At 48.2% G+C, this 15308-nt stretch overlaps 1 protein-coding gene across 1 annotated transcript in view; it reads left to right on the top strand.

Annotated features, from left to right (window-relative positions):
- The first annotated feature begins 537 nt into the window (after nt 1-537).
- STPG1 (sperm-tail PG-rich repeat containing 1) overlaps nt 538-15308 on the top strand; it is a 69833-nt gene continuing 55062 nt past the window's right edge. The window contains exons 1-3 of the mRNA XM_015424852.1: nt 538-607; nt 5740-5843; nt 9884-9985. Of these exons, the coding sequence (XP_015280338.1) occupies nt 574-607; nt 5740-5843; nt 9884-9985 (240 nt within the window). The 5' untranslated portion in view covers nt 538-573. The remainder of the gene's footprint in view (nt 608-5739; nt 5844-9883; nt 9986-15308) is intronic.

The following is a 15308-nucleotide window of genomic DNA, read 5'->3' as shown; positions in this document are numbered from 1 at the left end:
TTTGGTTTTAAATGTTTTTAGGCTGACTCGGCACATGCTGCCAATAAATGTGAGCCGCCCTGAGCCCACTTGCGGGGAGGACAGGATACAAATGTAATTAATTAATTAATTAATTAAATAAATAAATACCACGGGTCCTGATCTGAATCAAGCTCCTCATGCACCTAGGAACTTAATTAACAGGGGGAAGCCTGCAACACACATCTGACTGAAAATCCTGGTAGTGGACCTGCACATGACCTGAGACATTCATAATGTGTAGTTAGGGTTGTATGGTCAGTAAGAAGTGTTGCATCCTTTTCTCATAGGCCTGGCATCTGGTCCCTTTAGGTCAAGGCCATTTACACTGATGAAATACGAATCTCACAGTAATTCTCTTTCCAGATGTTCAACAAAAGACCATTCCACCACCACCACCCCCTCTTGGCTTAAATCAATGTATCTGTTAATATTTTAGAAGCAAGATGGCAAGGCTGATCCAAAAAGATTATTCAACTCACCTAAGATAAGCTGTGTGACCACAAAGAACTTCTTTGAGCCTTCCTGCCCACAGCTAGTAGATTCCAAAGGAAGATGAACTTCATGGAAACAGAAAATGTGAAAAAAGGTATGGCAGATTTCTGAACAAGCCATCAAGTCACGCCTCTGTCCATCCTTTACCCTAAATGTTTGTCATACATAAGATACAATGAAGGCACCTTCAGGATTTCAAATGGCACAGAGCTCCTGACTTTTAATAGTTGTGGACGCTCCTACTGTCTGTGACATGGCAGCAAAATATGGTTGTACATGATTAATTATTTGAGCTTTCAAGGCAAACCATAGTTTCCACCATTACATCTAATCTACCAGACTGCGATTTAGACTTTAACTGCAAACCAGGATTCCAAACTCAATACAAATCCTAGGGCCAGTTCACACATTACAAAGTCCTCATGCTCTGCATGTGGCTGCCTTAAGATGTGCTCTGGGTGTTCTGTGCTTGGAACTTAATGCCTATGCTGTGACCTCCTCCTGGGCGGTGGACCTGGCATTGTCCATGATGGCGCTGGGACTCTCCCAATATGTAACGGCCCCTACACATCAGGCCGGGCACACACTGGATTTGATCTTCGCAGCGGGGGTTACAGTGGACCGGATTACTGCTACGGCAGTTCCATGGTTGGACCACCATGCCCTGAGGGTCCGAGTGAACTTGTCACCCCAACCCTGTTTGGGCGGCGAGTGCATTTTGGCTCACCTGTGGAGCCTAATGGACCCATTGTGGCTTCAGATGGCTCTCTGGGATCCATTGCCCCCTGGCGGCTCGTTAGATGAGCTAGTTGAGGACTGGCATAGTCGACTCTTGGCAGCCATCAACGAGATCACTCCCAGATGCCCTCTGCGCCCCCGCACAAGTCTAGCTCCTTTGTATACCCAGGAGCTGAGGCTGATGAAGCAAAGGCTCAGACAGCTAGAGAGACAGTGGTGGCGGGTTCGTAACGAAACATCAAGAGCATCCTATCGAACGTTTATGAAGTCGTATGAGATGGCAACCAAGGCTGCGAAGAAGGAGTTCTACGCAGCCACGATTGCGTCTGCAAGCTCGCACCTGGCACAATTGTATAGAATGATTCGGTCTCTAACCACCCTGCCTCAGAGCAGTCAAAATGTCAGGGAACTGGATATAGGCTGTGAGGCTTTTGCGAGCTACTTTGCAGATAAAGTCTTGCTGCTCCGCCGCAACCTCCCAGCCACGCTTGAGACAGTATGCGAACTCGACGCCCCATGCACATCTTCTGGTCCCATTCTGGATTGTTTCAGCCCTCTCGGCCTAGAGGAAGTTGACAGATTGATCTCAATGGTACGTCCAACCACATGCAGCCTTGATCCATGCCCCTCCTGGCTAATTAAAGCTGGTCGCGAGGGGTTGCGAGGCACCCTTAGGGACATTATCAACAGGTCCCTCTCTGAGGGCCTATTCCCGGGGGCTCTCAAGGAAGCGATGGTCCGCCCTCTCCTAAAAAAACCATCTTTGGACCCAGCCGAATTGGCCAACTATCGGCCGGTATCCAATTTGCCCTATCTGGGCAAATTAATAGAGAGGGCGGTGGCGATACAGTTGCAGCACTTTCTGGATGACACTTCCACGCTGGATCCCTTCCAGTCCGGCTTCCACCCTGGTCATGGGACGGAGACAGCACTGGTTGCCCTCACGGATGACCTCCAGAGGCATCTGGATCAGGGCGGGACGGCGGTGCTGCTGTTGTTGGATCTGTTGGCACCATTCGACATGGTCAATCATCAGCTGCTCACCCACCGCCTCGCCGACGTGGGGATTCAGAGGCTGGCCTTGCAATGGCTTTTCTCCTTTCTCCAAGGTCGGGGACAAAGGGTGGCACTTGGGAAGGAGATGTCCCAAAGGCACCCACTAGTTTGTGGAGTGCCCCAAGGGGCAGTTGCTCTCCCCAATGCTATTCAACATCTATATGCGCCCCCTTGCCCAGATTGCCCGGAGACAGGGGCTTGGGTGTCACCAATATGTGGATGACACCTAGCTCTATCTGTTGTTGGGCGGTCAGTCTGGCTCTACCCCGGATGATGTGGACCAGGCGTCGCAGGACGTGGCGGGATGGCTTAGGTTGAGTTGTCTGAAACTGAATCTGACAAAGACGGAGGTCCTTTGCCTGAATCGGAGTGGCTCAGGGTTAGGGGCCCCTCTTCCGGCCTTTGGTGTGGCGCCATTGGTGCCAGCGCCGAGGGTCAGGAGTTTGCGTGTGCTCCTGGATGCTTCCTTGACAATGGAGGCCCAGGTAGCAGCCACTGCCAAGGCAGCATTTTACCATCTTCAGCTGATTAGGCAGTTGGTCCCCTTCCTCAAACGCAATGATCTGGCTTCAGTGATCCAAGCTATGGTCACCTCAAGGTTAGACTACTGTAATGCTCTCTACATGGGGCTGCCCTTGGGGCCACTTCAGAAGCTGCAGCTGGTGCAAAACGCGGCAGCCAGGTTGTTGATGGGCCTCCCCAGGTGGGAGCACATCCAGCCTGTGCTGAAGTCATTGCACTGGGTCCCAATAGCGTTCCGGATTCACTTCAAGGTGCTGGTTTTGACCTTTAAAGCCCTAAATGGTCAGGGGCCTGCCTACCTGAGGGACTGCCTTTCCCTGTACATTCCCCCAAGTGCACTGCGGTCTGGAACACAACACCGCCTGGCCCCCCCGGGCCTAGGGACGCCAGGTTGGTGGTAACCAGGACCAGGGCATTCTCCCTGGTGGTGCCAACACTGTAGAACGAGCTCCCCAATGAGATTAGAGCTCTACGGGACCTCCAGCAGTTCCGTAGAGCCATGAAAACTGAGCTGTTGCACCAGGCATTCAAATAAGAACTGACTGCACCGGTTGGGTCGCACTAGCACTTTACCATAGGATGCCACCATATTTATTTAATGTTATTGTATTTATTGTATTTTATATTTTGTATTCGTTGCTTTAAATTGTATGTTGTTTTAACCTGTTGTGAGCCGCCCTGAGCCGCCTCGGCGGAAGGGCGGGGTAGAAATCCAATAAATAAATAAATAAGCATATGTTCGGGCTAGGGATGCCAGCCTCAGGTGAGACCTGGGGATCCCCTGGAATTACAGCTCATCTCCAGATTTCAGAGATCAGTTCCCCTGCAGAAAATGGATGTTTTGCAGAGTGGGCTCTGTGGCATTGTACCCCACTAAGGTCCCTGTCCTTCCCAGGCTCCATCCCCAAATCTCCATGAGTTTACCAACCTGGATTTAGCAATCCTACCCCCTCTATCACCCACCAGTGGCCAAGGGGGCCTGCCAACCAGGCACAATTTGGATCAGGACCACAGGACACAGGAAGTGTAGGCTTCCACCCTCCCACGTCCACTTTCCTGACCTGAACTGGCCTTGGGGAGCTGCTGAAACTTATGTGTAGTACATGTGTACCCCCCCCCCCCAATAAGGCAAGTAACAGCTCCATGCAGCCATTTCAGGTTGGGGAAAAGGTGTGGTTTAGAAGGCATATGCCTCTTCTCCCTGTCAGCTTCAGGCCTGATCGGAATAGCTCCAGGCGTGTAGAACTCCCAGATCACATCTGATTGATAGGACCCAGGCCAGCCACATGGACTTTATAATATGTGAACTGACCCCTAGTTTGTCAGTTTGACATTACATAATAGCAGTCAAAGCATAGCCTATCTTCATTCTTTATTTCCTGAGGACTGCTTCAATACAATAATGCTGATGTGTTGTTCACTGTTCCTTTTGTACAATCAGCACCAAGAATTGCAACTGCAGTTCCCATAAAAAGCCAGTAATGCTCATACACACGGCAAGATCCTCCTATATGTTTACTCTGAAGCAGGGGTCATTTCGTAGAAAAAGAGCTAGGGGGACTCATTAGCATAACTCATTAGCATATGCCACACCCCCTGACATCACCAGAAGTGTGTCCTCCCCACAGCCGGCAGCGACCTCCAGCGGGCACCAGCAGGGAGCTCCAGGCCCCGCCCTCCCGCACCTCACCCGGGGGGATGGCGTCCCCCCGCGTCCCCCCCCAAATGACCCCTGCTCTGAAGGTTCTGCTTATCCCTGCAATTTTATTTTGGTCCCTTTGTTTTATAGGCTACTTATCTGCTCCTTGTTCTCGCCATAGCCGGCTAGCCAATTCTTAACTATCAGTTTTCTTTGGGGATGGGGTATAAAGGACTTTATGTGCCGCTTTTCACTTTGCAGTCAAAGCCATTGCTCATTATTTCCAAATGATTGTACTAGCTTAAAAGTGCTATTGTGATAAATGTATTTTTTAAAGTTGATTTTTTTTCAGCAAAGTGAAAAATAGCATTGCTCCTGACCGCACCCTAAAGAACTGATAATTAATAGCTGAGTCATGAAGGTTGAGGCTGGCAGTGGGAGAGGAGAACAGGAAGCAATTAATTCACCATAGCAGCACAAAAAAAGAAAATGTATAGGGTTACCCTGAGAAACCTTATTAGTGGTTTGACTCCATACAAGGGACAGTCTAACATAGCAGTTGTGTTTTATTATTTATGCATTTTTTTACAATCCTTCCCCAACCCTTTCAAGTACTTTACAGTAATTAATTCTGAAAGTTAACTGAAAGCAACCAGCATTAAAACAAATAATGCTATATTTGAATTACACAACTGAACTCCATAAAAACTCTTTCGGGGGGGGGGGGAAGCATTCTGAAACATAATAGTTTTGCAAGTCTTCCTATAAAGCCTGGTAAAGACAGAACTTCTTGTACTGCCCTTGTAAGCTCATTCCAAAGAATGTGCACAGCAACAGAAAAGGCCTCATAACTGGCAGCAGCAGTGAGAGCCACCTGTAAAGAAGGCAGTGTGGTCAGAGACTATCAGGTCTCATATAGCCAGTGCATAGATTCAGCAAGGAAGGGCAGTTCTTTTTATGTTTAAAAAACCACCACAAATCAATTCTGGGGGAAAGATGGGAGGAGAACAAGGAAAACACTGGCATTTATTGGGTCACTGACAATATTTTCTGGATTCTCTGTGAAAACCAAGTAAATTAATCATGGCAGGTTCAGACTAAACAGCTGGTATACAAGTAACCTAGGATAATGCCAATGGGGAAAAATATACATTATATAAGTACATAATGAGACAAGTTGCATTTTAAAATCAAATTTGATAATAAATACATTTGTACACTTTTTTTCTTTGCATTTGTGGTAAGGTTCTATAATCACCTTTCCTTTCTAGACCGGAACTTTTCTACCATTCCTTTAAAATTCCAGACTTCTGTGATCTCAAACACCGAAAGGAAAGGTTTTAATTCTCAATCAAAGAGATTTCTGTTTATCCCGGTAAGTTTCTTTTCCTGAGATTCAGACACCGTTTCTAGAGAAAATTCTGTCACACCAGAAGCAACAATAGTCTTGTGGCACCTTGAAGCTTTTGTCACAAGTAATCCATTCGCCTTTAAGATGTCACAGGTCTCTTGGTTGTCTGTATGCCCTTGTTTGTATCATTTCGTAGAAAAAGAGGTGCAGGAGCTCATTAGCATAACTCATTAGCATAACTTATTTGCATATGCCACACCCACCCTGACATCGTCAGAAGTGTGTCAGAAGGCAACACCCACCACTCAGGCTCCACTGGACTGTTTTGGATTGCTAGCTATTGGGGGGGGGGAACATGCAGATCTGTCCTCGCAGAGGAGGGAGGGCTTGTACCTGAATAAAACTTGGTCTTAAAGGTGCCACTGGACTGTTTTGGACCGAGGGACCAGGGGGGGCCTCTGCAACTTACCTGGCTGCCTCTTGCTCTGACTGAGGGCTGCTGGGAGCAGGAGTGGGGCTTGTTGCATGTGCGCGCCCCCTGGGCTCTTTACTGCCGGAGCTCCGCTCCTGCAGGAAATGACCCCCCGATCTATGAGCTCTTTTTAACAAGGTTTTGAATGCACTGAATTGAAGAATCCAGCTGCAGCAAACCACATGGCATCGTGAGCTACACCGTTGTTCCGGCCAGTCCACAAAACAGGGCAGGGCAGGAGGCACAGCCCCATGCTGAGGAACACATCTTCTGGCTTGGAAGATTCCTGGAGACTTGAGGACTGAGCCTGTGGAAGGAGGAGTTTGGGGAAGCAGGAAGCTCAGTGGGGATATGATTCCATAGAGTCTATCCTCCAAAGCTACCATTTCCTCCAGTGGAACCAATCTCTGGTGCTTGGATATCAGTTGTAATTCTGGGAGATCTCCAGCCACCACCTGGAGGCTGGGCAACTCTGACATTTCCCCACATTTCATAGATGAAAACAGAGACTTGTAGTGTTCAGAACCTACTGATACATTACAGGATCCCCATGTGTCCCCCTGCCTGGTTCCTGTTGACCAAGCATGCACTTGGAACTCCATGCTGGGAACAACTCTCAGGTACATGGGGGTCCTATTCAGATTAGAACTACAAGACACAGGGAATTTGGAAAGAGAGCTTAAGCATTCCCCCTGTACTGTTTCCCTAACCAGAAATGGTCCCAGGAGCTGCAGGTTGACCTGCTGGGGGAACACATACCGATGCATTACAAATGTAGCAATAGGCTACATATAAATTTCCTCAATATTCTAGCGCTCCAGATTCTAAGGCTAGGCTTAGAAAGCTAGTGGACATTCTATCTTTTACAGCCAGTTTGGTGTAGTGGTTAGGAGCGCGGACTCTAATCTGGGAGAACCGGGTTTAATTCCCCACTCCTCCACATGCAGCTGCCGGTGTGACCTTGGATCAGTTACAAGTTCTTTCAGAGCTGTTCTCTCATGAGCAGTTCTCAAAAGCGCTCTCTCAGCCCCACCTACCTCACAGGGTGCCTGTTGTGGGGAGGGGAAGGAGATTGTAAACCTCTGTGAGACTCCTTCAGGTAGTGAAGGGCGGGGTATAAATCCAATCTCCTCCTCCTCCTCTTCTTCCACAGAAAACATTTTACATACCTGCTAAAGTGCATACATACCAAGGCTGCCCAGCAGAGAAAGAGTACTGGCAAATTTCTATACTCTCTGAACAAAGAAAAGGATTCTAGGTGCATAGAATTCCAGGGTTTGTTTACAACTTGAATGAGTTTCAACGGGTAAAACTGCAGCAATGATAGCAGCAGCAATGCGGCAAAACAATTTGGAGAACTGCTTCTAGCTGTACTCACAAACTAGCTGGAAAATGTCCACTCAACTGGTCACCTGTGGTGAGCAAGAATCCTCTCTAGGTGATCAGGCAAAGAAGCTGGTTGTTTGTTGTAAGGCCAAAAATTATTCAGAATGGAAATATGCTTTATATGTCATTCTGTTATCTGTTTCCCCAATTATTTATAAAATAATGCAATTGCCAGGGTTGAGATTCTGAGTGTGAGACTGCCACAGTAGGAGAGAGATTATTAAAGCATTTCCTTTCCTCCTTTTCCCTAATGCAAATAGCCTCTTCTAAACTTCTGTTACCTCCATCACTCTGAAACCCCAAAACATTTGCCAGTGAAAGTGAATGCAATTTGCTGTGGCAATTTTCAGCAACATATGGGGGAGAGATTTAATAGTGTCCCTCTTCCAGCCACATCAGTCTTGCCCTTTAAATCACAGCCCCAACAGCTAAATTATATTTTTAATAGTGATGAACTATGGCAGGCTAGTTTCAGGTGGGTAGCCGTGTTGGTCTTTTGAAACTTTTGAAAAGTGAAGACATTTCTCTGCCAAATCTTCTCAGATTATGATGGGTGCTCTTCCTTCTGACCAGTAGATGGCAGCAGACTTTCACAGAAGGAGTGAGTTCCGTCCTCAGAGGTGCTTTGGTTGAAGAAAGCCCATGCTGAGAAAAGACAGGTTTTCTTCCGTAGGAGCAGTTGTGCCCAAGGCACTGGTGACCCCTGGTTGTTTGGAAGTGCACATTTCAAAAAACATGGAAAATGTCCACTCTTTACTTAATATCATTTCTAGAGTCAGTGCATATTTGGAAAGCGATGGCGAAGCTAAACAGCATGATAAAAAATAGAGACATCACCCTGCCAACAAAAGTCCGCATGGTCAAAGCAATGGTATTCCCAGTAGTCATGTATGGCTGCGAGAGTTGGACTATAAGGAAGGCCAAGCGCCAAAGAATAGATTCTTTTGAACTATGGTGCTGGAGAAGACTCTTGAGAGTCCCTTGGACTGCAAGAAGAACAAAGTCAATCCTAAAAGAAATCAAGCCTGACTGTTCCCTGGAAGGCCAGATAATGAAACTGAAGCTCAAATACTTTGGCCATCAAATGAGAAGGGAGCACTCACTGGAGAAGACCCTGATGCTGGGAAAGATCGAAGATCAAAGAAGACGGGGACGGCAAAGGATGAGATGGTTAGACAGTGTCATCGACGCAACGAACATGAAATTGAGCCAACTTCAGAGGACAGCGGAAGACAGGAGGGCCTGGCGGGAGCTGGTCCATGGGGTCGCGAAGAGTCGGACTCGACTGTGCGACTGAACAACAACAAAGGGTGCCACAACAAAATTGCTGCCATACCAGGTGGAATCGATCACAAAATGTTTGAGCATTCATCTCCTCTCAGTAGCTTGGTTGTATGAGTCACCCTCAAGACAACTTGATTGACCTTCAACTTTTCGACATGAGACATGCCCCTACTTAAGCCCTGTTTGTTTGTCTGCAAGGTGGTGTCCTGGACAGTGAATTAGTTTTGTTTTCTTTCATTCTATAAATAGAAATCCCACCCAGAATAAAAAGAAAAGGCATTTTTGGAAGGGAGTTTGAGTCAGGGAGGAGTGAGGCACCTTGAAATAATATACTCTGCCCACACACTGAAATAATTTTGGCCAAATCAAGATGTAAAAGTGGGATTAGGGATGCAATGGATTTGAACTCCCCGAGCCGCTCTCTTGCTGCTGCACAGACACCGGAGAAATCTAATCCTCTGTTTTAGACCCATTTTGCCATGCAATTTGAGACTACCCATTAAAATGAGATTATTTTGATTTTGAAACAAGGAAAGAGCCTGCTTGGTGTACAGTGACAACTGACAAAAACCAGCCAAAAAATCCAGAGGTTTAAGTCATGGGAGGGGATGCATTGAGCCCACATTATAATGCCATTGTATGGATCTCTACCCACGGGATCATGCTCCTGTCATGCATATGCTGGATGGAGAAAAACAACCTGCCCTTGTTTTGAGTGCCTTTTCTAATAAGGCTGCCAATCGTTTACAGAATTTTCAGTTGATCAACCTAACACCTAACCAATTAATGAGTTTAACAACAGAAAAGGGTTCATTGGTTTTCAGAAAACTCTTATCGACCATTAGGAATCTCCAGTGTATTGACAGTATAGCCTCACAATATCACTCCACCTAATCGTGATAATGTATTGTGTTTTTCCTAGAATGGCAATCCAGGCCCGGGATGTTATAATGTCACACATCAGTCTACACTTCTCAACAGTGTCTCCCAGTCCCGGAAAGGAACCTGTTCTTTTCCTTCTTTGGTAAGGGAAATGGTAGGGTTGTAGTAAAATGGAATGGTTCAGGAGGACGCTAATATAAAGGGAACAGGGCTATAGCCAATTGCATTGTTCATTGTACAGTCAACTGCTAGTACTGCCTCAGCAAGTGCCAAAATATTTTGAGGGAGGTGGCTGGAAAGGATGATGTTTGGGGAGAATTATGATGTCACTTCCAAGTGATACTCTGAGAATTTCCCCAATCTCTGTGGTATTTACTATAAGAACATGAGGAAATTCCTAGAGCATCACTATGGAGGCCATTTGCTTGCCATTTCCCCCCCTGTTCCTCAGTTTCTCAAGAGCAGGGGATTGGAGTCAAGGGTGGGGGGGTTACCCACCACAGGTGAGGAAATGGCAAGCCTATTCTTACAGAATCAGTATATCTAATTCGCAACGTGGCCCTGTCTGTAGAGACTTAAATCTGGTGACTGGAGCCATGGACAGACAAGATAGATCTTTCTGCAAACCTGAAAAAAAGCACCATGTTTGCAGAAAAATCTGAAATTAAAAAAAAAAGACATTGAGGGTGTTAAAACCCCCACAAAATGATAGAAGTAGCATCTGTAGCTTTAAGAAGTAAATGCGCTCAGTGTCCATTGCTAGTCAAACATAATAATATTGCCAGCCTGCCAGACTTTGTTTTTATCAGTAAAAGGAAGGGGGAGGGCAGGGCCATTTCCAGGGTTGTTTTGGCCTTTAAGGGAGGACTCTGTGGGGCCAGGCCTAGTAGCAACCATCAGGTGACTTGATACCCCACAATATGCATGACTCACCGAGACTCAGGCTGGTCACTACTGTTCAACAGCAGCCACCCCACAAAAGCCAATGTTGTGTAGTGCTTAGAGTTTCAGACTAGGATAGGGATGAAGGTGCTGGAAAGTTCCATTAAGTCACAGCCAACTTGTGGATATCTCATAGGGTTTTCAAGGCAAGAGACATTCAGAAGTGGTTTGCTGTTGCCTGCCTCTGCATAGCGACCCTGGACTTCCTTAGTGGTTTCTGTTAAATAGTGAGTCCCATGGATGAGCAGGCTCAAGTCCAGTGATCAGCTCAACTTTATTTGTGAATTCAGCAACAGCAAGCCAAGACTCCTGAGCCTCAGCTCTGTTAAACAGCTGCAATTGCCACACCCAAACGCACCCCACTCCCAGTGATAGGCTGTTTACATAACATTACTACTAGATTGGTTACTTTCAGAATCCTGGTAGGCTATTGTTCTTGTGCTCCAAGCTCAGCTCGTTTCTGGGGCGATTCAACCAGGAATTATTCAATCCCAATACATAACACCCCTCTTCACTAAGTTACAAAGCACCTTAACAGACATAGTCTTCAAGGTATGCTGGCTTGTGACGTTCCCTCTGCGAATGCCGGGGCTCCTGCGGGAGTTGAACCAACTCTGGAGCCATGCTTGGTGAAGCAGGACCTGCACTGGAGTCCTGCGAGTCGGGAACAGAGTCCAGGAGGTCCGGAGCAGCCAGTGCAATACCTTCCTCTTCCCGGCCATCCGGCTGCACGCTGTTGTCTGGGGGATTGTTCTCGGTCTGCCGCTGCGGTGGTGGTGGTTCCAGGCTGTCATCCTCCTCCTCGGTGGAAGACAGGTCCGGCTCTGTGGGCTGTAGGTGGCAGCGGAGCTGGTCAATGTGTCTGCATAGTACCTGGCCCCCATCCGTTGATACCTCATAAGATAGGGGTCCAGTGACTTGCGTAACCCTTGCCAGGATCCATGTGGGGCCGCTGGAATAGTTCCACATGAAGACAGGGTCCCCCGGAAAGAACCTTCTGGGGGCCTCCTAGCTCACTGGAGTGTGGCGCAACTCTGGGGCTCGATCTGGGTGCAGGCGGTCCAGCCGTGTTGTGAGGTGGCGGCCCATTAAGAGTTCCACGGGGTTGCGACCGGTGGACGCACTTGGGGTCACTCGATGGCTGAACAAAAAGACCACCAGCAGTCGATTCCAGTCCCCATGGGTGAGTTGCTTTAGCGCGTCCTTGGTTGTCCTCACCATCCGCTTGGCTTGTCCGTTGATAGCCAGGTGGAACGGAGCAGTCCGCACGTGCCTGATGAGGTTCTAATCTAAGGACTCCTTGAGCTCTCCCAAGGTGAAGGCGTTATCAGTCATGACCGTGTCTGGTAGACCATGTGTACTAAAAATCTGTCTCAGGGCCCTGATGGTGCACAAGGTGGGGTCAAGGTGACTGGCACGACTTCCAGCCATTTGGTGTAGGAGTCCACCAGGAGGAAGAACTGCCCCTAGAATGGGCTCGCAAAGTCCAAATGCACCCGTGCCCATGGCGTGTGGGTAGACTCCCATTGGTGAATGGGAGCCCTCGGAGGTTCAGGCCGTGTCTTTTGGCAGGCCTGGCAACGCTGTACCCAGGCCTCGATCTTGCTGTCCACTCCTGGCCACCACACGTAGCTCCTGGCCAGAGCTTTCATCCTCATGATTCCTGCGTGGGTCTTGTAAAGGGCTTCGAAAACCCATTTATGCAATGGTGGGGGAATCACTACCTGGCTACCCCATAGGAGACACCCCTTGTGCACTGAAAGTTCATCCCAGCAGGATGCAAATGCTGTGAATTCTGGGCCCACCCAATTCATGGGCCATCCCCTCCCCACCCAGTCCAAAATGTGGGAGAGGACACAATCCCTGGTGGTGTGGTGGGAAATATCCACAGCGTGCAGAGGGTGGTCCGGGGTGGTCCTCCATCATCAGGATTTGGTGTGCAGGGGCCGGATCTGGGTCAACGGAGCTGAACGGGAGGTGGCTAAGAGCGTCTGCGTGTCCCGTGGACTTCCCTGGCCGGTATTGCAGGGCGTATTGGTAACCCCACAGAAAAATGGACCAGCTCAGGACCCTGGGTGACATCATCTGCAACATTTGGCGGTCAGGTGAGGAGACCGAGCAGGGGCTTGTGATCAGTTGTGATGGTAAAGGGGCGGCTATATAGGTAATCGTGGAACTTTTTTACGCCACAATTGCAAGGGCCTCTTTGTCGATCTGGGAGTAGTTCCGCTTGGCTGACTACAGGGTCTGGGAGTAGTAAGCCACCGGCACCTCCCTCCCATCCGGCAACCACTGGCCTAGGACTGCACCAATGCCATAAGGAGAAGCATCACACGCCAAGATGAATGGCAGTGTCTTGTTGAAATGGGCGAGGATGTTGTTCAATGCGAGTAGCTCCTTCACGGTGCGAAAAGTGGTGGCCTGCTGCTGGCCCTGGAACTATGGGGTCATCTTGTTGAGCAGGCGATGGAGGGGCTCTGCGAGTGCAGCTTTATGGGGCAGAAAGAAGTGGTAAAAGTAAAGAAACCCCAGAAAAGCCTGCAACTCGGCCTTGGAAGTGGGAGCGGGTGCATTCATGATGGCGCGAATCTTGTTGGGGGGCGGGTGGATGCCATCTGCATCCATGGAGAACCCCAGGAACTCTACATGGGGGACTCCCAGGAGGCATTTCTCTCACTTCACCTTTAGCCCGGCGGAGTCGAATCACTGCAGAATGTTACGTAGGCGGGTGGCGAAATCCTCTTTTGTGGGGGTGGCGATTAATACATCATTGAAGAAGGGTTGGACCCCAGGGATGCCTTTCAAAAGAGAGTCTATCAAGTTCTGGAAGATTCCCGGGGCCATGCGTACCCCAAACTGTAACCGCTTGACTCTGAAAGCACCCCAGTACGTGACGATGGTCTGTGCCTCAGCAGACAGCTTGTCCACTGGGAGCTGTTGGTATGCTTGGGCCAAGTCCAATTTACCAAAGACCTTGGCCCCTGCCAATGTCGCTAGGACATGGCTGACCACAGGCACTCAGTATGCGTGGTCACTCAGTGCCTTGTTGATTGTACGTTTGTAGTCCACGCAGATGCGGACATCCCCATTTGACTTAATTGGGGTTACGATGAGGGTCTCCCAGGTGGCATGGGAAACTGGCTCTAAAACTCCTTGTGCCACCAAAACAGTCCAGTTCCACCTCAATTTTGGGCTTGAGCACGAACGGAACTCTCTGGGCCTTGAGGTGGATGGGCCGCACCTCGGGGTTGAGTTTGTGCGATACCAGGGGACCTGTGTACTGGCTGAGTGTCCCATCAAAGATGGCAGGGAACTCGCAGTTCTGGGCTCAATGACAGCGGGCATGCATGGAGAGTCTCCACTTGCTTACGCTGTTCCTACAGCCTTTTAGGACTTTTACAATCAATCCAATATAGGTGCTCTCCCATACAGAGAGCCCTAGCAGGGAGCTTGTCTTGAAACTGAGAGGCAGCATTCTCGAATTTTTGGGGAAATGCTCCGAAGCGGGAGGCTATCAGGACGCCCAATGAGATTCGCCGAGTGCAAGCTGAACCCACAGGAGACTAAAGAGTCTAAGAATTGCAATGCCGTTACAAAGAACAACAAAGTTAAGTAGCAAAATCTTCATCATTCTCTCTTGAAGGGGAGGAACAAACTAAGGGGGCTTCTAAAATAGGGAGTTGCCCCGGGTTGCTTTGATAAAGGAGCAAGTGATGGGTAATATCCCTTTAAGGCGGCCATGAAGGAATGCTCAATTACACCTTGTTAAAAAAAAACACCAGTGATTAAGAGCAACTAGAGGGGTAGTTAAAAGCCAGCGGGACGCATTCTAACCTATAGGTCTGTTTTATTTTGTTTATTTTTCCTCTTGCTTGGAGAGCCTGACTGGGATTGGTGATGCTGGGATTTCCTTTGTCATCGGGACCTGCGGTGGTGGAGATGAGGCTGTTCAAAATGGCTAGCGAGGAGAGGTGGCGTGGTGCAATCGGAGTGAGAGAAGGACACGGCGTGATGTGAGAGGAGAACGAACGTAGCACGCCCTGGTTGGAAAAGAGAGAAATGCGAGAGGGACGTGACAGCTTAACACCTTAGAAGTCAGAAAGGAAAGGCTCTCCAATACAGTGTTTAAAGGCACAGCAAAACTGTGGAAAGACGGGATCCTAGGGACTGAAGAAAAGAAGGAGGAGTGAAGAAATAATGGACTTTATATATATATAACTAGAAGAAGATCAGTTGTGAATGGAACTACCATCCTTAATTAATGTTTATACCTTACTGACTAACTTGAAAGTCTAAACTAACATCACATCCCAAAAGTACTTAATATTATGGTATTTATTATATGCTACTAAGAAATGTCTAATTAATTTTTGATAGACTGCTGTATAATAATAGATAAGTGAGTTAAAATACCACAAGGATATAAGCAGAGCAGGTGATTTAAGTGTAAAAATAATACACAATAAATCAAGTAGGGACTGGACTAATTAAAATAGATGACCACTGGATCCAGGAAAGCTTCC

This window comes from Gekko japonicus, unplaced genomic scaffold (genome assembly GCF_001447785.1).
Source record: "Gekko japonicus isolate JY-2015 unplaced genomic scaffold, Gekko_japonicus_V1.1 scaffold1176, whole genome shotgun sequence".
Lineage (NCBI taxonomy): Eukaryota > Metazoa > Chordata > Lepidosauria > Squamata > Gekkonidae > Gekko > Gekko japonicus.
This window is presented reverse-complemented; position numbering and strand designations above follow the sequence as displayed.